This window comes from Cydia fagiglandana, chromosome 19 (assembly GCF_963556715.1).
Source record: "Cydia fagiglandana chromosome 19, ilCydFagi1.1, whole genome shotgun sequence".
NCBI classification, from domain to species: Eukaryota; Metazoa; Arthropoda; class Insecta; order Lepidoptera; family Tortricidae; genus Cydia; species Cydia fagiglandana.
Window position 1 is genome coordinate 13,396,495 of NC_085950.1, and position 25,895 is coordinate 13,422,389.

General features: G+C 39.7%; 1 protein-coding gene across 1 annotated transcript; it reads left to right on the forward strand.

Annotated features, from left to right (window-relative positions):
* The first annotated feature begins 1,036 nt into the window (after positions 1–1,036).
* On the forward strand, positions 1,037–24,081 carry LOC134674229 (zinc finger protein 91-like). Its single transcript, XM_063532289.1, has 14 exons — positions 1,037–1,262; positions 2,107–2,238; positions 2,720–3,217; positions 4,237–4,364; positions 5,143–5,217; positions 6,193–6,325; positions 9,204–9,328; positions 9,417–9,480; positions 10,716–10,735; positions 13,804–13,894; positions 16,796–16,918; positions 17,666–17,776; positions 23,363–23,478; positions 23,907–24,081. The coding sequence occupies exons 1-14, from the start codon at positions 1,155–1,157 to the stop codon at positions 24,079–24,081; spliced, it is 1,899 nt and encodes a 632-aa protein (XP_063388359.1). The 5' UTR covers positions 1,037–1,154.
* Positions 24,082–25,895: the final 1,814 nt, after the last annotated feature.

Sequence of the window (25,895 nt, forward strand, 5' to 3'; positions counted from 1 at the left end):
GCTTGATTCCCTCGCGTTTTAATCACTTCCTAAGATATGATAAAGGTGACATTCGGGTGGCGACTGCAGCAGCATTAGGTACTCTGTTGCAACATTACTGCTGCGCACTGTCAATTTTTGTGATAAAATGATGTGACTGATTTCCATTCTCAGCTGTAATGCGGCAATGAACTTCTCTCAATTTACCAAAAAAAATCAATGTAATCTTGATGACCCTAGGGAGAGGGGGCACCATGGTCTAGAAATGCTTAGGGCATCAAAACATCTTAATCCGGCACTGCTTGCAGGTGCTGAGGTAAAGTTGACACACATCTATAACTTATGTACGAATTTAAACAATAAATAGCAAACTAGTATACTCGTAATTATGTTAATACTATTTCGTTCCGCTGTGTAGCGTTTATCGATATATAACATGATTAAAATCGACTTTTTACATCCCTAAAAGAGCACACATATACGTTTTTACGCACACATACACAATCTGGGTCTACCTAAAAAGGGGACACCTGTGGCCTATTTTATAAAGCTACAAGTTACAGTTTACAAGCGGAAGTCTCGTTCTAACACATAGGGTTAGAAAGAGACTTCCGCTTGTAAATTGTAAAGCCCCCTCCAGACTATGCGCGTGAATCGCGGGCGAAGCCGCGAACGCGAGTGTGGACACTCGCATTCGCGGCTTCGCCCGCGATTCACGCGCATAGTCTGGAGGGGGCTTAACTTGTAGCTTTATAAAATAGGCCACTGGATTTGAAGTCCATCTTGTCCACAGTATGGTTGTCCTTTTTTGACAAACGACATTTTTAAAAGAGCAATGAGAGAGAAATGATACTAGTTGCTGCGCCGTCAAAGAGAACAGACAGCGTTCGGGCCTTGGAGTGGCCGGCGTTGGCCCATCGTGTAGAGGAGCTATTATGTACAGCGCCATCTATCGGCAAATCGGCTCACTAATTAGCGCGACTGATAGGGACTCGTATCCAGGCCATAATTAGTAAAAAAAAATCAACACTGTCAACTGTCAAATGGTTTTGTCTGTTTACTACTTGTACTTGATTGCATTGGCGATTTACATGTTTTATTAATAATATTTATGTATGTATAAATTTCTAAACATTTTTCACAGTAAATAATATGCATAAGTGACCCGCTGAAATATGGCAGATCTCAAAATATGTAGGATATGTTTACGAACCGAGTGTAAAGTGTTCAAGTTTGATCAATTTCAACTCAAATCTTATTATGAGGAAGTTATGGCATTAAAAGTAAGTATTTTTCAACAAATATCTGTTCTACTCGATAATATTGTCTTTCGGTTGATAACAGTAATTCAATGTGTGCTATATGCAGTGTTTTATTAGTCAAATTAGGTTATGAACTTGAACAGTATGTTAGAATCTTCTTACAAATCAATTTTCTGTAATTTTCATGGACATAGAAATTATAAAACAGCTATAACAATAAAGAACGTTTAGGAGCTTAATTAAAATGAATAATAATTCAATTTACTTATGTCCTTTCTTGATATTAAAGTTGACTATAAGTCAGTTCCCCACCAGGGGTAAAGGAAACATTGTTTATTTTTCGTAGTGCAAAAGAAACTGTAGACTTTAACTACGCTAACTTTGCACTAACTTGTCAGTAAGTGGATGTATACTTACTTACTGCTTACTGCTAGCCTTTCTCCGCAGACGTTTTGTCTGGTTGCCCTTGGCATAGGCCTCTCCCATATTTCTCCACGCATCCCTATCCAGAGCCTGTCTTCTCCACAAGGCTCCAGCCACCTGCCTGAACTCGTCTTCCCATCTCATTTTTTGTCTACCATCATTCCTTTTTCTGTCTCTTGGGTACCATGTTGTGATGTCTTTTGACCATTTTTTTTTTGGATGTATACTAACCTAACCAAACCCATGTTACAATGTAAACTTACGGGTGCACAATCTTACGGGTGTCATCCTTATAAGCTCCATAATTGACATACCACTTGGCATGGTCCTACTCTGAGGATTCCCTACAAGTGTCTTCTTCTCTACAAGGGTATTCTTGCTATAGTGATTCTCTTACCCCAATTGACCTTATCTCATATTATTTAGTTCCATCCTTCAACAGGTAAATGAGAATGATGTTCTACCTCATTATTTCTGCTACGAGTGTGCAACAATGCTGCACAAGTTCCACAAATTCAAAGAGAAGTGTTATTGTGGACAGAAAGCTCTCAGAGAAATGTTATGGAGAGGCCCGGTAAGTATCATCCAAAGTAAAGATACAACTAACAAATGTATTTCTGTTGGACAGATTTGAATAGTTGCAGTGTAAGTCTTATTTATACGTAATAATTTAATAGAAGTTTGATGTTTAAAATAACACTTGCACTGTGTGGGCTATCAAAATCTCTGCAGACTTTTTTTTTCTAACTCTAGCTACTTAGGGCCCCCCCACATCTAGCGTGTTTCGAGCGTCGGCGTCTATCGGCGTCTGGTCTGTGCTATGGAAAATGACGTCGTTGCGTCGACGTTGCGTCGACGCTGCGTCGACGTTGCGTCGAGCAGCGGCCATAGAATTGTAGACGCTCGAAAGACGCCAGATGTGGGGCCCTTAGGCTTGCTTACATAGCCATTTTAGAATCTTATTCCATAAAATAGGACACTGTTATTTGCTGTTGAAATCATCTTAACCAGCCTGTTTTTTTAATAAGTATTTTTTTTAATAATGTACATTACAGATAACGTATGAAGCCGTTTACAAATTTGACCGAAAAGCCCGAGACTTAGAATCATCTTTAGAAATAATGACTGTAACGAACCAAGTTCAATCATTCACCGTCATAGAAGATAAACCAGAAAACCAAAGAGATATAGAAAACGCCACAATCTGTGCCAATAGCCTTAAGAGTGATTCTACCCCAAATAGTCCGACATCAGTATTCGTAGATATTAAGAAAGAAGTCATCAAATTAGAGAATAAGAACATAGATGAGCGAAGAAAGAGCAAAGACTTTGAACTTGATGCTTGGAAAAATAAAACCTGTAGACGCACAAGGTTTCTGGATGCTAGTAATTGGAAGAAGTGTAGTTTAACTGAGGAAGAGGCGGTTAAGGAGTTTAGAGAGAGGGCCGAGGATCCGAAGTATTTGAAAGCTAGTCACAAATGTCAGGATTGCTTCAAGGGGTTTTCTAAGAAGGAAATGCTGAGTCGACATCTGCAGTTGAGACACAGTGAGGTAAGACTTGATGCAAGGATAAAAATATTGATTGAATTTAATGTATTTTATGTTATCAATTCCACTTAACCTTCAGTGGCTCTAATGATTAGAGATGCACCGGATATTCGGTTACTATCCGGTATCCGGCCTATCCGGCCATTATTTTACTATCCGGCCGGATACCGGATAGTGACCTGCTATCCGGCCGGATACCGGATAGTAACATTGCTTGATTTCGGAGTAAACAAATTGTATTTAAGAAACAGACCCGGTCATAATCGTACTTGTTTATTATTTTAAAACAATTTAATAATTCCACTGACTTACACGCGCACTCATTTCGAACCTACAAATGAGTCCGCGTGAACGTTCACTAGGAAACAGGTTAAACTTGCAGAATGCGCACCTGAAAAACCGAAATGTAGGTATAGTTCCGCCGGCCGGATACCGGATATTCGGCCAGTGTCCAGGCCGGATATCCGGTATCCGGTATTCGGCCAAACAACTATCCGTTGCATCTCTACTAATGATGCAGTCAGAAGTTAGCCAAAAGAACTCCTTGATGGAAAAGCACAATTCCTTGAAGAAGTAATTGATTTACTTGCTAAGGGTAGGAAGTACAGTCAGCAATAAAACTGTGGGTCCTACAATTTTATTTAAAGTATTTATACAGTAACTTATTAAAATTAATCATTTAAAGTTATTGAATTGGGGGTTTCCCGACTTTTAAAATTAATCTGATAAGTTGCAGACGATATTATGCGTAATGCCGCAGAGTAGGAATCTCGACACAATGCTAGTTTTAATTATTTTGTGGTTTTTGATGTGATTTTGACCCAAGGGTATCAAATTTCAGCGGTTCCACGGCCGCCTGGTTGACACTGGGGGTTTACGTAACTCATCGCAGTTTAGAGATAATTTAGTTTTGTTAGTACTAAGTAAGATATATTTGTATAATATACATATATGCTACTTTTAAGGTATTTTTAGGTGTAATAAGTTGCCTGAAATAAATGTCATTAATTCCTTCATTGCAGTCGCTGGGCCCGTTCTCGTGCCGACTGTGCCGCATGCGGTTCAAGTGGGAGTCGCACCTGCGGGCGCATTTACGCCAACACTTCACCGAGTATCGTTGCCGGCGCTGCCCCTTCGTCTGCAACCTCGAGTGAGTTGCCTCTGTCTATACAGCCGCCGGGTCCACACAGAGCGAGCGAGGCAATTTCCTGGCTCGGCTGTGCCACGTCTACACTGGTCGTTTACGTATATCGCGACTGCATGTTTCCTCCACGCCAGACGATATAGTCAAGTGACAGTAGCACGTGCGTCAGCAGTTCACCGAGTACCGTTGCCAACGCTGCCCCTTCGTCTGCAACCTCGAGTGAGTTGCCTCTGTCTATACATATTAGCCGGGTCCACACAGAGCGAGCGAGGCAATTTCCTGGCTCGGCTGAGCCACGTCTACACTGGTCGTTTACATATATCGCGACTGCATGTTTCCTCCACGCCAGACGATATAGTCAAGTGACAGTAGCACGTGCGTCAGCAGTTCACCGAGTACCGTTGCCGACGCTGCCCTTTCGTCTGCAACCTTGAGTGAGTTGCCTCTGTCTGTACATATTTACCGGGTCCACACAGAGCGAGCGAGGCAATTTCCTCGCGCACAAAACGGCCAGTGTAGATGTGGCTCGTTCGGGCCAAGTCTACACTGGCCTTCCTGGATTCCTGAACAGGTTATGGGTGTGAATCCCGACAGGGACATATATAGATACAGTTTGTGAAACATTAGTGCAAAAATCCGTATATTTCAACCCTAGCAAGTGGATCCTATGAATGACATGATGATCATGATGTGTTTGTTTGATGAGGATGAGCACTAATATTGATTCTTGCTTATGTATGTATATTTTTAGTGTGGTGATTTAATGTTTCTTTTTTGTTCACAGAAATTCAGCTCTATTACACGAAGAATATCACAGTGGAATTACGAGAAAGTGTATTCATTGTGAAGAGGAATTCAGGTATCTACAACAAATAATTTAATTTCAGTTTCAGGCAAGTAGATGGTAAATACAATAATAAGACAATAATATCATACTAAAGCATTTGACCGTAGAATATTTTGGAGAGGATGCCTTCTCAAAACAGCGAGTTCTGTAGTGTAATTAGTTGTAATAAACATCACACTATCAACCATATCATAGCAACATTAAATCGAATACCTTTAAACGAGTTCTTGTTTATTTATATATCTCGGAAATTCTTGTTTTATTTATATATCTCGGAAACGGCTCTAACGATTTCGATGAAATTTGCTATATAGCGGTTTTCAGGGCGAAAAATCGATCTGGCTAAGTCTTATCTCTGGGAAAACGTGCATTTTTGAGTTTTCATATTTTTTCCCGAGCAAAGCTCGGTCTCCCAGATATTAGACTTAATAATAGGTTGATATGTTGTATGTTGGTATGTTGTTTTGGCATTAAGTCCGCCATTTGTACATTTTTGTATATACTTTGTGCAATAAAGTTTAAATAAATAAATATGTGTAAGATTATTCCCAAATTATTTTTCACCACACCAGCTCGGAAAGGCTTACTTTGCACTTCAAAAACTGATAGCAAAGTTGCATTTTATTCACATGTGAGGCAAAGTAATCAAATGCAAATTTTGAGTTGTTTTCTTATGTTTGCTGGTAGAATTTACTTTTAAATGGTGGTTTTGGATGATAAATATTTAATAATATTAATTTGGATTTGATTTAGTTTGATTTTGTTTGATATTTTACATTTAATATTTGCTTTGGGTTGGTGTGGTGAAAAATTTTGTGTTTCACTCGGGGGCAAATTTTAATTTTGGAATCTTTCGCTTGCTCGGGTATCAATATTAGCACGAGCGGTTAAACAACAACTTTGCCCCCTTGTAAAGCAAATAACTATTAAAGAATACTTAAAATGATGAAAATGTTTGGGCAGATTGATAATTATTGGTCATTCCAGACACGCGTCGACGTACTACACGCACTTGCGCACGGCGCACCGCAGCGCGCACGTGTGCACGGCGTGCGGCGCGTCTTTTGTCAGTGAGGCCGGCCTGCGCCAGCACACGCAGCTCAAACACAAGCACGACGTAGTGAGTATAGACCGACCGCTTAGATGAGTCCTCGCCTGCGCGGTGCGGGGGCGAGGGGTAGGACGACGTGCGGGGCGGGGACTCGATCGTCCCGCCCCGTCGCCCCCGTACCGCGCAGGCGAGGGCTCATCTAAGCGGTCGGACTATTGACGGCTTTTCTTTTTATAATCTTCAGCTTTAATACTGAGATTATCCGAAGAATCGGTGGTGGCCGAGTGGATATGACGTCCGACTTTCAATCTAGAGGTCGCGAGTTCAAATCCTGGCTCCTACCGATGAGTTTTTCGGAACTTTGAGGAAACCTGAATACTTCTGCGAAGAAATTCAAAGGTGTATGTCAAGTCCCCAATCCGCATGGGGCTAGCGTGGAGGCTATTGCCTTACTTTTAGTGGTCAAAAATTCATTCTTAGTTCTCAAGTTTCTGGAGGTATTTTGTCTACTTAGGTCTACTGGAATCGGTCTTTGTTTTTGAAAACGTATATACAAATACAGTAAAGGTAAAGAGATATCACAGTTAATATTTTGTGCTGTATAAACAAATCTCTATGAGTAGCATGCACACGTTTACACCCTGCAAGATATCGCAGGGCTTTTTTTCTGTTTAAGGAGCACTGCATTTGTATTTACACTATCCCATCAAAAACATAAATGTAAAAAAGGAGAGCCAAGTTCAATACAAAAATTATGCTTGGCTGTGGGGTTCGCCGCAAAAAGAATGGAGATTTAAATGAGTGCCAAGTTCTATGCAAAATCCAAATATGTATTTATAGGAACAAAATAACATTATAAACAAGTATTAAACTCTATTTCTTTGCTTTATTGGATACCTATAACAATTGCTTTTATTTAAAAAAAATGCGAGATCTTAAAGCAGGTTAGATTTGACTTGGCCAGTTTTCATTACATCAGTCATTTTATAAAGTTATTCAACATATATATTTTGTAATTCTGATAAAAACTGGCCAAGCCAAATCTAACCTACTTTAAGATCTCACATTTTTTTAAATAACAGCAATTGTTATAGGTATCCAATAAAGCAAAGAAATAGAGTTTAATACTTGTTTATAATGTTATTTTGTTCCTATAAATACATATTTGGATTTTGCATAGAACTTGGCACTCATTTAAATCTCCATTCTTTTTGCGGCGAACCCCACAGCCAAGCATAATTTTTGTATTGAACTTGGCTCTCCTTTTTTACATTTATGTTTTTGATGGGATATCAATACTTTTTGTAAAGAAAACTAGGCAGGTATTGAGATTTAATGTTTTTTCTTGTGTTTCCGCTGCATGTTTTTTACTTCTGTTCTTTGTATTAATTATGTGGTGCCGCGCGCCGCCAACGACACACCGTTGGCCGGTTGTTTAGCGCGTATTACAGGTTTTTTGTATGGGGACCCCCCTATTTTTTAACTTTTTTTTTTTAGATTTTTTCCTACGCTTACACACAATTACCGAGCTGGATTCCAAATTTCATCCTTCTAGGTCATCTGGAAGTAGGTTAGGTTTAGGTACTATATGTCAGTCACAATAAAAAAGAAATTTGTATGGGAACCCCCCCTATTTATTAACTTTTTTTTGTTTTTAGATTTTTTCCTACGCTTACACACAATAACCGAGCTGGATTCCAAATTTCATCCTTCTAGGTCATCTGGAAGTAGGTTAGGTTTAGGTGCTTATATGTCAGTCACAATAAAAAATGGTTTTTTTGTATGGGGACCCCCCCTATTTTATAACTTTTTTTAATTTTTAGATTTTTTCCTACGCTTTCACACAATAACTGAGCTGGATTCCAAATTTCATCCTTCTAGGTCATCTGGAAGTAGGTTAGGTTTAGGTACTTATATGTCAGTCACAATAAAAAATGGTTTTTTTGTATGGGGACCCCCCCTATTTTATAACTTTTTTTTAATTTTTAGATTTTTTCCTACGTTTTCAAACAATAACTGAGCTGGATTCCAAATTTCATCCTTCTAGGTCATCTGGAAGTAGGTTAATTAGGTTTAGGTACTATAGGTATGTCAGTCAGTCTTAAAATTTACGACTTTTTGACCTTCATATCTTTATAACCGTTTGAGCTAGCTTCATGAAATTTGGGCTTCTAGATGTCCTTATGGATATAATTAAACACACGTAGTTTTATGTGTTTACGTTAAAGATGTTTTGAGTTATAGAAGGGTCAAAAGTGGCACCAAGTGGTTCGTGTAATATTACACTTGGCGCTGGCTAGCCAGTTCCTTTGCTTGAACTTGGCTTGACACGCTGCCGCGTGTCTAGATTTCTGAATGCTGAATTAGTATTATCCGAAGATTCAATTCAGTATTGTGTTTAGGGTATTTGACTACATCTAGTAAGTCAAATACGTTTCTTTTTTCGAACTATCAAAACGATTTGCTACTATGGAATTTATATGAAACACTAACATGTGTCACACGATCAAATGTGACGTTTTCAACCAAAAGGTACCACATTGTTGCTTGTCGATAAGGTTGATTTCTAATTGAAGATATATGGAAAAAGCGCGCCTTATTGACAACCGACAACGGGATTTTAAATAGAAACTGTCTCTAGAAATAACTGCTATCTACGTTTCTCTATTAATCTTCTGGTGCTTTATTTCTTGCATGAAGTAAAATAATTTATTTAAAATACAGTCAAATACCCTATAGTTAGAGATAGGAACCCCGCGTGTTAAATGCACGAAATTCCGCATGCTAAAGATCGGTTTTCCTAGGATAGCGGTGCCGTCATATAGTGGCCGTCTCCATACGAAATAATACGGCTAAATATGGATGTCGCAGTATTTGTATGGAGACGGCCGCTATATGACATCACCGCTACCTAGGAAACTAGAGCATAAGCGTCCTTTCTGTACAGTTCTCGGATAGCGGCGACGACTCGGAAGTGGAGACGTACTGCGAGCGCTGCGACATCCGCTTCGAGTCCCCGAAGGCCTACGAGGAGCATAAGTTCCACTCCGTGCTCCACTCGGAAGGCGTCGAGTGAGTATAATACGGATTATTAACTGCATGTCATATTATTTGTTCAAATTTGAACTGCTGTCAATTATATTTGAATATATTGTTGCAGACATGAACTGCAAGACGAGATCGCTATACCTAGAAAAGTCCTCGGCAAACGACTTCGGGCAAAAGTAAGTATCACACTGTTTTTACCCAGTATACTTATGTATTGATTTATGTTTTTAGCAGTTTATCTGTGTACAGATGTAGTGCATAATTGTTTTCCATTGTATTCTCTCGGGATCGTTCGTATTTGTCATGTTACTTCAGTCAACCTCTGTACTTTTTGTACTGAGACTGACTGAAATAGCAAGACACGTTCGTACCTTTCCGACAGAATACTTTGGAAAATAATTATGCACTAATTTTGTATGTCGGTTTTACTATGTTTATTTAGTGTGGTGCAGCATAGCGTCAAAAACTATTGAGCCAATTTTGGTGAATGTTGTATTGATGTGTTAATCTTTTCTTTGTTATGCCGCGTTTGACGCAGGTTAGCTTATTTTTTTTTTAAGTGAAAACTTCTTTAGCAGCGCTGTGCACTTTTTGAGGTGGGGAAAAAATGTTAAACTCGAAACAGCGTAAGGCGTAACCCTCTCGTTCTACCGCGCGGCGAAAATGTATGCCTGAGTCTGCTGTTTCGTTTCGGCGGCGCAGGGCGCTTGCGTGACGTCACGTGTGACGGACAATGTCATTGTGTTTTTCTATTTTGATTTAAATGCCATCTATAGTTCGTTTTTTTTAGCATTAGAAAGAACTTGCAAGAAGGTAATAAGCGATCTTGACTTGTCTTTTAATTGAAAAACGCTTTTTAAAAATCAATAACTATTACTTATGAAAGCAGAAGAATATAAATGATCGTATTAGATTCATCATTGTTACGTATTTGCGGTAACTTATTTTTAAAACGTGTTTTTCAATTAAAAGACACATCAAGATTGTTTACCATATTTCTAATGCCAAAAAAAACGATCTATAGTGAGTTTCCTTCAAACTGGTTTTAATATAACTGTAGTACTCACAGTGATGTGCTTAAGGGTTTCAATTAATGCGACGATATAACGCTAGATGGCGTTAACCTCAATTATACATAGTGCTGCAGACATTTTGCACTAGATGGCGCTGTTATTAAAATTTGAGTTACAATGTCGTTGAGTTTTCACTTCTGCCGGCACTCCCGGAGTGCAAGTGCAACCCGTTGTTTTTTTTTTTAAACTGAAGGGAGTTATTTTAGTACGAATCGCCATAGTCGAATTAACGTTGTTCTAATGTTTTGCTTTTTGCTCAAAGACAATAAGTAGGTACGTTCAGGATGAGTGTTTGTGTGTTTAATTTAAAATAATATCTTATCATTTTCTTGTTTCAGATAACAAAAGAATTGAAGAGGTATGAACCACATTTGTATAAACTATTTTGAAGACATAAGATTTACTAATATTAACACTCGTATAACAAATGTATGACTTTCTAGAATTTTGCCGTGAGTTTGTTAACATTATAGAGTAGGTACAGTCCCCAGCAGAAATTGCTAAGCGGGCGAAGTGATCAAAATTATATAGACGCAACTTAATTGTTAAGAGAATAAGAGCATGTCAGGGTAAATTTGAACACCTCGCCCGCTTAGCAACTTCTGCTGCTGACTGCACCTACGCTTAGTGAAATTTGGTTAAATATTAAATAACCATATGGCTCCTCTACACGATAGGCCCACGCCGGCCACTCCAAGGGACGCAGCCATGCGGTAGAATGAGATAGCAATATCACTTGCTCCCTCTAACGCATAAATGCGTCCCTTGGAGTGGCCGGCGTTGGCCCATCGTGTAGAGGAGCCATTAAACTTCATATGTACAGTCGCCATCAGATATATCGAAGCGGCTAAGGTGTTCACAAATATCTGAACACGCCTCTATTGTCAAGGCATTAGAGTGCGCGTTCAGATATTGTGAACACCTTGGCCGCTCCGATATATCTGATGGCGACTGTACCTAGTACATTATGGTAGTGTTAGGGAATGACGACCAAAGAATATAATACTCACTAGGAGAAGAACGATAACTCCATACAAAAAAATGTCCCCTTCAAAAGTTCGTTTATACTACTAGCGCTCGGTAGGATACCATTGTAATTAGAATTGACAACCCGTTTAGCCTAGCGCCCCTAGCGGGTATTGGCAGTAATCCAGTTCAGGAAGCTAATGGTCCTGGGTTCGAATCCCGGAGAGGGAATTTCTTTTTGTATTATTTTATTTTTTGTAGGGGTCAGGTTTTTAAGAGCCCATCAACGTGCACACTAGCGCCACTGCTGAATACATTAAACTAATTTTATGTTACTGGATTCGTCAACCTACCCGTTCAAAACTAAAGCGGCCGTTTTTGTTTTGAGCTCATAGATTGACGAATCCAGCAACATAAAAACTAGTTTGATGTATTCAAAAGGTACTTAAATACACAATACAGTCAGTAGCGGCCACTTTTTTAAATACCTGTAAAATTTAAATTTAACTTAAATAATCACGAATATTTATTTTAGCAGTGGTGCTAGTGTGCACGTTGTTGGGCTCTTAAATTAGCATATCACAAATAAATAAAGAAATACGTTATAAGATAATGATTTGGTACTATATTTAAAAATTCGTCAAATATAAAAGGTTACAAAAAGTTACGTATTATTAAGATATAAATATTTTCATTCCTATTAGGATTAGTGTATATATGTTAGGAGCAATATATATGAATACATACATTGATATAGCAAATGGTTACAAGTTGTTATTACATCTATCCGGTTATCGGACATTTCTGCTCCACAGCTCCACGCAGCGTTCTTGGTCACCGGATAACTAGTCTGTATATGCAGCAGACACGTGCCCTTTGAGCTTTTTCCAAGAAATCATATGACGGGCCAGGATTATATTATTATCTCACGCTCAAGCCATGATTCACTTTCTAAAACAAAATAGTCACGTATAATCAAACAATATAATCTAACTTCCTAATTACTAACGTCGCTAATTCCTAAAGCCCCCTCCAGACTATGCGCGTGAATCGCGGGACAAGCCGCGAACGCAAGTGTGGAGTCCAGAATGCAGACCTGCGAAATCGACTCCACACTCGCGTTCGCGGCTTCGCCCGCGATTCACGCGCATAGTCTGGAGGGGGCTTAAGGTCTAAATTTACCAGCTTACTCGTAAACAATGAGAGGTTTTACATCTATGATGAATTTAGATTATAATTTCGGACGCGATATAGCGTCCGCGGGACTTACGGGGATAGTAAGATTAAATTATTATATTTGAATTTGGTAATTAGTACGCTCATTTTTATTTAAAGATTGATATATTTCTTACCTTGAAATTATCGCTGTTTCTGGTTTACTACAACGGTTTCCACACACACATTAGGGCTTTTCATAATCCGGATAAGAATTGTTGATGAAGTCGCCATTGCCGGATACATAATACAGCAAGGAAGGAAGAGCGACAACGGTTTAAATTTAACTAAGTCTGTGCGAAGACGCATTTAGATATGTTGCTCGTACATATGAATAGTTTTTATTTTTAAATTAATCGGTAAATAAATATATTTCAAGTGAATAAATCGTTTTATATGAAAATTTATATTTTTGGCGTTAAATGACTTAAATGACAGCATTGACATTACAGACTTTTGTCTTGTCTATGTTCTTACCGGCCAGACTCAAATCAAGGCCTATCAAAGAGGCCTATTGACAAAGTTTTTTTTTTAAATTTTATCAAGGAGGGTAGAGGCACGGCTACCCTTCATAGATTTTATGAACATAGACAAAGACAAACTGAAATAGATGATAATTTACATATTTCAAAAAATAAATAATAATTTACATATGACTTTGACTACTTCATAAAATACAAATCAAAATATATTTGATAAAATAATTGGATTTGTTCCTAGAAATCGTATAATAGACAAAGCCAGTTCTAGCAATGTTGCTGTAGTAAAATATTTTTATGGTAATTACTGGCAATACAGCTCTAGAAACGGAGCACACATGTACAATTATGAAGGGTCACGTCATAACAAGGAAGTCAATAGGCCTTGATGACGACAGACTTACCCCCTTATTCATAAACGCGCTACAAACCTCAATTAGCTAATAATCGTTTGTCCTTATCTGTCATTTTGACTTATGTATTTGTAAGAAAGGGATAAAACATAATTTAACTAAATCAGCCCCGTAAAGTTTTATGAATAAGGGCGTTAAATTGTGAACCTTAGCGGAATGCACGAAGGTTGATATTGGGTTGTAGCCGCGCGCGTCAGAGGGCCTACCGCGAACCAAGTTCGACGTGTTGCCTCCCTGTCACACTTACGTACGAATTTACAAGTCCGACAGAGAGGCAACACGTTGAATGTGGTTCGCGGTAGGCCCTCTGTTGACGTATTTGGCGGGCAAATTAAACTGTATGAATGTTCCAGAAAACCGGAAGACGAGCAGTTTACCGCTTCAGACACAAAACGTCGGAAAAAAATGAAAAGAAAGCGCCGAAAACCTACCACATGTCATCAGGTACAGGTAGATTATGTAAATCAGGGGTCGGCAACCTTTTAGCAGCCAAGGGCCACATAGTAGAACGAAGAGGACGCGGGCCGCACTTTGGTAATAATTGTGACTTTAGCAGACATTGTCGTTCGTCAGTATTACATACAAAACAGCCAGGGAGGCTCGCGGGCCGCAAGCGAGAGGTCGGTGGGCCGCATGCGGCCCGCGGGCCGCGGGTTGCCGACGGCTGATGTAAATGATTCATGGTTAGTTTCACAAGACTTAGGGCCAGTTGCACCAACCACATTTGACAGACTGATCAACGTCAGGCGCGCCACTATGAAACTTTCCATACATAAAGATATAGCGAACTCTTTAACGATACGAACAGTTTGGTGCAACCGACCCTTATACGTATCGGCCGGGATATGAACCGTGATTACCTTTTGTATTGTTTTCGAGATCCCGATATTTCGACGCAGTTACATATGTATCTTGTTCACTGGTAACTGATAGTGGCTGGGTGTCAAAGTTGTGTAGACCGTGCTCTGGGTTATTCGTGGACGGTCTACAACGCAAAATGACTAGTGTAACATTTTGCCTATATCGCTCTTAGTCTACATCGCGAACGGTCCAGAACGCAAAATGCCTACATCATATTCCGTCGTTTTATCTTTACGTTAGTAGTACAGTCATTTTATCCAAAAAACCGACCCTACCCGTGAATAATTAGTTCTTGGATTTTTTTTTCGTAGGTCCCTCGGGGGGGTCACTGGGAGTGTAAATTCAAAAAGTAGGCTGAATCAGGCTCCTGCGTATATTCGAAAAATGGTTTCTTTCCAAAAAAACGGTTTTTCTTCAATAACTCGGTTATTTTTGATTTTACAGTAAAACCGTAAGGACAAAAATTGTAGGAAATTTGATTCTCTACAAGTTAGTCCAGTCATTATATCCAAAAAAACCGTCCCTTCCCGTGAATAATCAGTTCTTGGATTTTTTTTCGTACGTCCCTCGGGGGAATCACTGGGAGTGTAAATTCAAAAAGTAGACTGAATCAGGGTCCTGTGTATATTCGAAAAAACGGTTTTTCTTGAATAACTCGGTCATTTTTGATTTTACAGTAAAACCGTGAGGACAAAAAATTTAGAAAATTTGATTCTCTACAAGTTTGGTCCTCACAATTTTTCTTCTACGATCGATAGTTTGGAAATAAAATTAAAAAAAAGCGACATATTCAAAATATTTTCAACATATCGTTTATTTTCAACTTTACGACATAAATGAAGAGGACTAAACTTGTAGAGAATCAAATTCTGAACAATTTTGGTTCCCACCCTTTTTCCCCCAAAATCCATATTTTAGAAATTAAACCTGAAAAACGCGACAAATTCAAAATATTATCATTATCTCCTATGTTCCACGCTTTACGTCATAAATGAAGGGAAACAAACTTGTAGAGAATCAAATTTTCTAAAAATTTTGTCCTCACAGTTTTACTGTAAAATCAAAAATGACCGAGTTATTCAAGAAAAACCGTTCTTCGAATATACACAGGACCCAGATTCAGTCTACTTTTTGAATTTACACTCCCAGTGATTCCCCCGAGGGACGTACGAAAAAAAATCCAAGGACTGATTATTCACGGGAAGGGTCGGTTTTTTGGATATAATGACTGGACTAACTTGTAGAGAATCAAATTTCCTACAATTTTTGTCCTTGCGGTTTTACTGTAAAATCAAAAATGGCCGAGTTATTGAAGAAAAACCGTTTTTTTTGGAAAAAAAACCATTTTTCGAATATACGCAGGAGCCTGATTCAGCCTACTTTTTGAATTTACACTCCCAGTGACCCCCCTGAGGGACCTACGAAAAAAAAATCCAAGAACTAATTATTCACGGGTCAAAATCTATAATGACTGTACTATAGCGATTTCGACGGAGCCCCGCGGTAGCCTTATTCTGTGCATTTTGACCTTCGGCCATTTGAAGATAACTAATGAACCTAACCTACCTGTGTGATATAAAAAAAAGTTCTAGACCGTTCGCGATGTAGACTAAAAGCGCTATAGGCAAAATATTACACTAGTCATTTTGCGTTCTAGACCGTCCTCGACTATACCCTCGGTCTAGATAGATAGATAATATTTATTTCTGATTGAAAATTTACATGTTGTGTTTCACTCGGTGGCAACATTTGTTTAACCCTCGCAACACTCAAGATTCCACTTTTCGAATATTGCGCTTGCTCGGGTATCAATATTAGCATGAGTGATGAAACAACAACTTTTCCCCGTTGTAAAAGAAATAACAATTAGCATATTGATTCCGCTGTTAAACTGGTCGCTACTCCATTAGTCTAGTTTTAGCCACATTTCATTTCAGTGGCATGATAATGTATTGCGAAGGGCCACTTGCACCATTCCACTAACCCGGGGTTAAATGATTAAACCTGGAGTTACCATAGTTACCAGTACAATTTGACACAGAGTTAACGGTTTAACCGCATAACCCCGTGTTAGTGGAATGGTGCAAGTGGGCCTAAGGATGGTATTCCATCTGTCCAGCAATATCTGAGTCCAATGTGTATTATATACAGGGTTACTTTTTTACCAGTACAATAAATCAACATACGTAATTGTTGCCAAAAATAAAAAATACCAGCATTCTTTGTTACTACTATTTGGGTACAAAAAAAACAAAAATATCAATGCCCGAACTTATCCGCTAAAGTACTAGAAAATGTGGATGCCTTACGCATCAATTAGCAAACGCACGAACTGGCAACTGTTTGTTTACGTCATCGCGCGCGATTTCATACCGTTGACATCTTGTAATTAGTGCAACCAGAAGTTACTGTGTACAATGCACATTGGTCAAAGAAATTGGATAGGTGGAATATCATACCAATGAATGAACTCTTGCTTCGTAGTGCGGCAAACACTTCGAGACACAAACAGCGTGTATGCAGCATCACCTGCGGCAGCACCCGCGCACCTCCTTCTACCCCGACAACGAACGTCACATCTGCGAGATTTGCGGCGCTTCGCTCGCGGTAATTATGTACAAACTACCTCTTCTCTTCTTCCCCGCGTTATCGATGTTTCCTTCACCGAAAAGCAACCGGTTATTAATCAAATGACATTTTGTACATAAATTCCGAAGAACTCATTGGTAGGAACCGGGGTTTGAACCCGCGACCTCCGGATTGAAAGTCGCACGCTCTTACCGCTAGGCCACCAGCGGTAAGAGCGTGCGACAGAAAGGGATAGTGCCATACATTAAAAATGGACAGCATGATTCGACGCTGAACCGCTGTCAAACTTCGGTTTTGTAGGAAGTTTCCTACCGTACAGGTAGTAGTATTATTTATTCTGTGACAAGGTGCCGATTACCGAAACAATCGTAGACCCCGGGATAGGAACAGACTTCCACGACCAAGGCGATAACCCGTAAAGTCGTTAAGGACTATGTGTAATGAACCCTCGTGGACGTCAGCTGCCACTTAGCTATTAGATCTATATATATATCCATATAGCTAAAAATTAGCCATCGCCTCCCGATTGAAACTTTGTAAGATGATTTCTAATTATGAAATGTGACCGTCAATTTCGAGCCCAGGGGAAAAACCATCACATAACAGACTATTACACAAAACATAAGTATATTTTATTAAGAAAATAGACGTAAACAAAACCTGAATTAGAATTACAAAAATACATTTCGTTGTTTCCGTCATTCGTTGAACACGTAAAGAGGTTATGTAGGTTATTTTATGTTTGTGTATGTGATTTATTTTCAGCCGGGCAGCGTGGCGGTGCACCAAAACATGCACACGAGGAGCACCGTGTTCCCGTGCGAGAGCTGCGGCCGCCAGTTCCACTCCAGCGTCGGCCTCAAGCGGCATCTAGTGGTAATACATCTGTTTGGTAGAACTTTATTTCACCAAATACCAGCATTTATTAATACAGGGTGTTTGGTACATCGTTTGCCAAATTAAAACGGCAGATAGGTTGAGTCATTTGCTATCTTCTCATGCCTAGAAATTATTCATTTGGCGCACATTTTTTTTTCACTTCTATGCCAGTTTTTCGTAAATTTCAATTTTTTACTATAGTCCGTTTTTTTAAGCATTAGAAAGAACTTCGCAGAAGTAAGCTTGTGGTTCCAAATCCGGCACTTTTAGCGGTAATAATTTGAAGTAAATTATATGTATTGACCGTATTGCATTAGATAATTCAATAATTATTAACAATTAAAGAGCCTGATAAAAACTGTACGCTTACTTCTGTGGAGTTCTGTCTAATGCTAAAAAACGAACTATAGTGTATAGTTCGTTTTTTTTAGCATTAGAAAGAACTTCACAGAAGCAAGCGTGCAGTTTTTATCTGGCCCTTTAATTGTTAATAATTATTGAATTATCTAATGTAGCATGGTCTATACATATAATTTACTTCAAAGTATTACCGCTAAAAGTGCCGAATTTGGAACCACAAGCTTACTTCTGCGAAGTTCTTTCTAATGCTAAAAAAAACGAACTATAGGAGTAAAAAAACCATGGCCAATTTTGTTTTTCTAGGCATGAGAAGATAGCAAATGACTGAACCTATCTGCCGTTTTAATTTGGCAAACGATGTACCAAACACCCTGTATAAATCTATTGGGATATCAACAGGCATAGAAGATTTTGTGGCATAAACGGGTGTTTGAGAAAATGAAACATCGACAAATCTGTTATCCGAAAGTCATAGATTAATATTTAAATATGTAACTTTTACTTGCTGTAGGTAAGTTACCGAGAAATTTCAATAATGCAAATCAATTACAAAGCGCTACATAATTTCTTTATTACATATATTTAGTACATAAAAATTAAAACGTAAACTGTGGTATACAGTGCCAAAAATATATCAAACAAGAAGGCGAACGTGCTGTGTAATTCGCGGTAGCTATCTTCTTATAAAATGTAATAAAATTCTAAGTACATAACGTTAACATCGATAACAGACATGTCGATATTTCATTTGGTCAATCACTTTATTTTGCAAAAACCTCTATGTCTGGATATCAACAGTCAAATTTAAGGAAACATAATATTTATTGTTTTACCCTATTTCTGATTTTAATTTCTTGATTTCTTAGAGTGTACGTTAAATTATAATTTTAATTTGTATGACATTTTTATGCGCATGTTTTTATATTTTTGTATGTTTTAATTGTTACTATTTTGACAATGTATCTGTTTTTCTAGCGTGTAAGTGATTTGTTCTATAACTGTAAGCTTACATTGTGTTCAATAAATAAAATAAAATAAAATAAAAATAAGATCTTCCTTCTAAAGTTCGTTTTTTAGCATTGGAAAGAAGTTGCAAGAAGGCAGAGTTGGGCGTAATCAATTCCTTTTGGAATTAAATTACACATTACATTACAGTAATCATGATTCCTTAGTAATCGATTCCTTTGGTAATCGAAATTACTGGAATCAAATCCGCTGATTACTTGCGTAATTGATTCCTTTGGAATTGAATATATCTAAGTACAAGTGTAATCGTGATTCCTTCGTAATCAATTACTCCAGTAATCTGATTACGTAATATTGTTCAGACTAAATTACATTACTCGGTGTCAAAATACCTTTGATCGTTCTTCTCCCAGCCATAAATACACTTTTTGTGTGAAACTGTATCATATATGTTTTCGGGGGAGCAGATTTTGGAAATGATGACAGTTTTGGAATCCGACATGTCTGCCGTGCACTTTGACATAAAAGTCTTCATGGGTGCCGTTTTATAGGTTTCAGGGGGTGCCGGTTTCGAAAATGATGACAGTTTTGGAATCCGACATGTCTGCCGTGCACTTTGACATAAAAGTCGTCATGGGTGTCATTTTATAGGTTTCAGGGAGTGCAGAATTCGAAAATGATGACAGTTTTGGAATCCGACATGTCTGCCGTGCACTTTGACATAAAAGTCGTCATGGGTGTCGTTTTATAGGTTTTAGGGAGTGCAGAATTCGAAAATGATGACAGTTTTGGAATCCAACTTGTCAAACGGCACTCCCTGAAACCTATAAAACGACACCCAGGACGACTTTTATGTCAAAGTGCACGGCAGACATGTCGGATTCCAAAACTGTCATCATTTTCGAAATCGGCACTCCCTGAAACCTATAAAACGACACCCACGACGACTTTTATGTCAAAGTGCACGGCAGACATGTCGGATTCCAAAACTGTCATCATTTTCGAAACCGGCACTCCCTGAAACCTATAAAACGACACCCAGGACGACTTTTATGTCAAAGTGCACGGCAGACATGTCGGATTCCAAAACTGTCATCATTTTCGAAATCGGCACTCCCTGAAACCTATAAAACGACACCCACGACGACTTTTATGTCAAAGTGCACGGCAGACATGTCGGATTCCAAAACTGTCATCATTTTCGAAATCGGCACTCCCTGAAACCTATAAAACGACACCCACGACGACTTTTATGTCAAAGTGCACGGCAGACATGTCGGATTCCAAAACTGTCATCATTTTCGAATTCTGCACTCCCTGAAATCTATAAAACGACACCCATGACGACTTTTATGTCAAAGGGCACGACAGGCATGTCGGATTCCAAAACTGTCATCATTTTCGAAACCGGCACTCCCTGAAACCTATAAAACGACACCCATGACGACTTTTATGTCAAAGTGCACGGCAGGCATGTCGGATTCCAAAACTGTCATCATTTTCGAAACCGGCACTCCCTGAAACCTATAAAACGACACCCATGACGACTTTTATGTCAAAGTGCACGGCAGACATGTCGGATTCCAAAACTGTCATCATTTTCGAATTCTGCACTCCCTGAAACCTATAAAACGACACCCATGATGACTTTTATGTCAAAGTGCATGGCAGACATGTCGGATTCCAAAACTGTCATCATTTTCGAAACCGGCACTCCCTGAAACCTATAAAACGACACCCATGACGACTTTTATGTCAAAGTGCACGGCAGACATGTCGGATTCCAAAATTGTCATCATTTTCGAATTCTGCACTCCCTGAAACCTATAAAATGACACCCATGACGACTTTTATGTCAAAGTGCACGACAGGCATGTCGGATTCCAAAACTGTCATCATTTTCGAAACCGGCGCTCCCTGAAACCTATAAAACGACACCCATGACGACTTTTATGTCAAAGTGCACGGCAGACATGTCGGATTCCAAAACTGTCATCATTTTCGAAACCGCTACTCCCTGAAACATATAAAACGACACCCATGACGACTTTTATGTCAAAGTGCACGGCAGACATGTCGGATTCCAAAACTGTCGTCATTTTCGAAACTGGCACTCCCTGAAACCTATAAAACGACACCCATGACGACTTTTATGTCAAAGTGCACGGCAGGCATGTCGGATTCCAAAACTGTCATCATTTTCGAAACCGGCACTCCCTGAAACCTATAAAACGACACCCATGACGACTTTTATGTCAAAGTGCACGGCAGACATGTCGGATTCCAAAACTGTCATCATTTTCGAATTCTGCACTCCCTGAAACCTATAAAACGACACCCATGATGACTTTTATGTCAAAGTGCATGGCAGACATGTCGGATTCCAAAACTGTCATCATTTTCGAAACCGGCACTCCCTGAAACCTATAAAACGACACCCATGACGACTTTTATGTCAAAGTGCACGGCAGACATGTCGGATTCCAAAACTGTCATCATTTTCGAAACCGGCACTCCCTGAAACCTATAAAACGACACCCATGACGACTTTTATGTCAAAGTGCACGACAGGCATGTCGGATTCCAAAACTGTCATCATTTTCGAAACCGGCGCTCCCTGAAACCTATAAAACGACACCCATGACGACTTTTATGTCAAAGTGCACGGCAGACATGTCGGATTCCAAAACTGTCATCATTTTCGAAACCGCTACTCCCTGAAACCTATAAAACGACACCCATGACGACTTTTATGTCAAAGTGCACGGCAGACATGTCGGATTCCAAAACTGTCATCATTTTCGAAACTGGCACTCCCTGAAACCTATAAAACGACACCCATGACGACTTTTATGTCAAAGTGCACGGCAGGCATGTCGGATTCCAAAACTGTCATCATTTTCGAAACCGGCACTCCCTGAAACCTATAAAACGACACCCATGACGACTTTTATGTCAAAGTGCACGGCAGACATGTTGGATTCCAAAACTCTTATCATTTTCGAAATCTGCTCACCTGATTCAAATAAGGTGCATTTATATCTAGTCAGCCAACATCAACAACATCTATACATATCTACTATCGAAATGTACTTTTGATAGTAGAAGTACGAAATGTAATCTGAAAGGAATCAAGTAATGCATTCCTGTAATGGGGAATCGACATTGATTCCAATTACTAGGAATTGTAATATTAGAAAAACTGATTCCTGATTCCTCAAATGGAATTGTACTTAGTAATTTGGTATTGTAGATTACAAAGTAATCTGGGAATCGGTAATCTGATTACAAAGTAATTTCGAGTAATCGTGGAATCAGGAATCAATTACGAAATGCCCATCTCTGCAAGAAGGTAAGCGATTTTGACATGTCTCTTAATTGAAAAACGCTTTTTAAAAATCAAAAACTATTACTTATGAAAGCAGAAGAATATAAATGGTCGTATTAGATTCATAATTGTTACATATTTGGCGTAACTTATTTTTAAAAAGTGTTTTTCAATTAAAAGACACATCAAGATTGTTTACCTTATGTCTAATGCAAAAAAAAACGAACTATAGAGGGCGTCTTGTTTGTGTCTAAGGGTGGTATTCCACCTGTCCAATTTCTTTGTCCATTGTCGTTTCGTCTCACTCTCTCATTAAGCAAAGAAATAAGATAGGTGGAATAAGATCCTTTCATATTTGAAAATATAAGACTGTAAATGCAATGTGATTTGATTTGTATTGCACAGTCAGCAGCAGAAGTTGCTAAGCGGGCCAAGTGTTCAAAATGATCCTGACGCGTCTCTATTGTTAAGAGAATAAGAGCGTGTCAAGGTAATTTTAAACACCTCGCCCGCTTAGCATTTTCTGCTGCTGACTGTACGCAGCTTACGTCTGTACTTTGGGGTAAAGCTCGGTTTTCCTAGGATAGCGGTGCCGTCATATAGCGGCCGTCTCCATACTAAATATGGATGTCGTAGTATTTGTATGGAGACGGCCGCTATATGACGGCACCGCTATCCTAGGAAACCAGAGTTTAAGTGTTATATAATAATGCACTGAACGCATCCATATTTCCACCTCATTCCTTTATTGCCATAAAACGAACTATGTGTTTATAAGGCCACTTTACTTTCCACCGTTTTGCCTGTTTTAACATTCCGATTTTTCTTTAATTCTAATTTTTACCTGGTATAATATACAGACACACACGGGTGAGAAGTGATGTTTCGATTTTTCCTTAATTCTAAATTTTACGGTGTGCTATTTGCAGACGCACACGGGTGAGAAGCCGTTTCAATGCAGCCTGTGCGACAAGCGTTTCACGCAGAGCAACAGTATGAAACTGCACTATCGCACCTTTCACCTCAAGCAGCCCTACCCAAAGAGGTACGTCAGAAATAAACAGATGCAAATTCTTAAACCCCTTAACCTTTTCGACGCCGTGTCAAACACAAAAGCAGTCACCCGGACGCCACGTCACCGAAGTGTCAAAACTGAAATTGAACTTTATGCATAGGCACGTAGGTCTATGTTGCTCTGTGGTCTGTGACCGATTAATCACTAGAAGGCGCTGTTAAATTTTATATCTCTTTAATTGTTATAAATAAACCACGCTTTTCTTGTAGTGAAAACTTCTTTAGCGGCGCTGTGCACTTTTTGTGATGGGGAAAAAATGTTAAACTCGCGACAGCGTAAGACGTAAGACGCTTCGTAAGACTGATCGAAAAACTGTTACAATGTCATTGAGTTTTCACTTCTGCCTGCACTCCCGGAGTGCAACCCGTTGTTTTTTTTTCATACGAGTGTCATTACAGGAACAGGCGAAAGAAGAAGCAAGAGGAGGCCCCGGAGACCGTAGACCTGGAGTCCAGCTCGTCGAGCCTGCCGTCGCCCGACGTGAGCGCGGGGCCGCCGCGGCCCGCCGCGCGCCCCGTGGAGGCGCCGCCGGAGCCTCGCCTCGACCAAGTGCACTACCTCACGCTCAACTAGGGCTAGCGGACGAGCGGAGCGAGGACCTAAACAAGCTATAGGATGTAAATGGGAAACTTGACCTTATTACGAAAGAAGAAGCAAGAAGAGACCCCGGAGACCGTATACCTGGAGTCCAGCTCGTCAAGCCTGCCGTCGCCCGACATGAGCGCGGGGCCGCCGCAGCCCGCCGCGCGCCCCGTGCAGGCGCCGCCGGAGCCCCGCCTCGACCAAGTGCACTACCTCACGCTCGACTAGGGCTAGCGGACGAGCGGAGCGAGGACCTAAACAAGCTATAGGATGTAAATGGGAAACTTGACCTTATTACGAAAGAAGAAGCAAGAAGAGACCCCGGAGACCGTATACCTGGAGTCCAGCTCGTCAAGCCTGCCGTCGCCCGACATGAGCGCGGGGCCGCCGCAGCCCGCCGCGCGCCCCGTGCAGGCGCCGCCGGAGCCCCGCCTCGACCAAGTGCACTACCTCACGCTCGACTAGGGCTAGCGGACGAGCGGAGCGAGGACCTAAACAAGCTATAGGATGTAAATGGGAAACTTGACCTTATTACGAAAGAAGAAGCAAGAAGAGACCCCGGAGACCGTATACCTGGAGTCCAGCTCGTCAAGCCTGCCGTCGCCCGACATGAGCGCGGGGCCGCCGCAGCCCGCCGCGCGCCCCGTGCAGGCGCCGCCGGAGCCCCGCCTCGACCAAGTGCACTACCTCACGCTCGACTAGGGCTAGCGGACGACCAGAGCGAGGACCTCAACTCTAACCCCCTTATTAATAAGTAACGTTTTCAGAAATAAATATTGAAAACCTGATTCATTCACATCTGGACGTTCTTGGGCTCATTCTACTCAGAATCGACAGCATTCTCCATTCCACCATTAAAAAAAGATGTCCCAAAATGTCCATTCCATTTACGTATGAAACATTTTTTCACTTGTATGTGCTTGTATGTGCGTGACGTAGTGGAATGCACAATTTTCATACAAATTTTTGGGACTTTTTATTTTATCATCAGAATTAAACATGCTAGTGATTCTGAGTTGAAAGAACCCAAAAACACCGGGATCTGTGAGAATCGGGTTTTCGATATTTATTTCTGAAAACGCCCCGTTTACTAAAGTTGACAAGCCGATAATAATCGTTTGTCCCTTTCCGACGTATCGGTATAATGGAAAAGGACAAAAGATTATTATCGGCTTGTCAACTTTAGTAAACGTTTATGAATAAGGGGGTAAAGCTATAGGAAGTAAACGGGAAACTTGACCTTATTACGAAAGACATAAGGTCCATTGATGTACAGTTAACAGTGTGGGCGATGGTACAGTGGCCATCAGATATATCGGAGCGGTCAAAGCGCTCAAAAATATCTGAACACGCACGCACGCCCTGACAATAGAGGCGTGTTCAGATATTTGTGAGCGCCTTGGCCGCTCCGATATATCTGATGGCGACTGTACAAGTCTACTGTTAACTGTATATTGATTGAAGCCAAAATTGAAGTCAGAATTATAATTTGTTAAGAATTCACAATTTGTATTTTTATTTTCCTTAAAACTTATGTATGTATTATTGAACATATCATTACTAAGCAGTAGTGTCCAGATCAAGTAAATACGTAAACATATGTAAGTAAAATATCCTTTTTTACTATATATACTTAATTTATTGTAAATTGTAATTATTATTGAATTCATGTACGTCATTTTGATGTGATATTTAATATAAGATTTTTTTACAAAATATACCGAATATTATTTCACCAAACTCTAAACGAAAAGACATCGTGATTGGATTTAAGTTTATATTTTATTTAAGTCAGTTGGAACTGC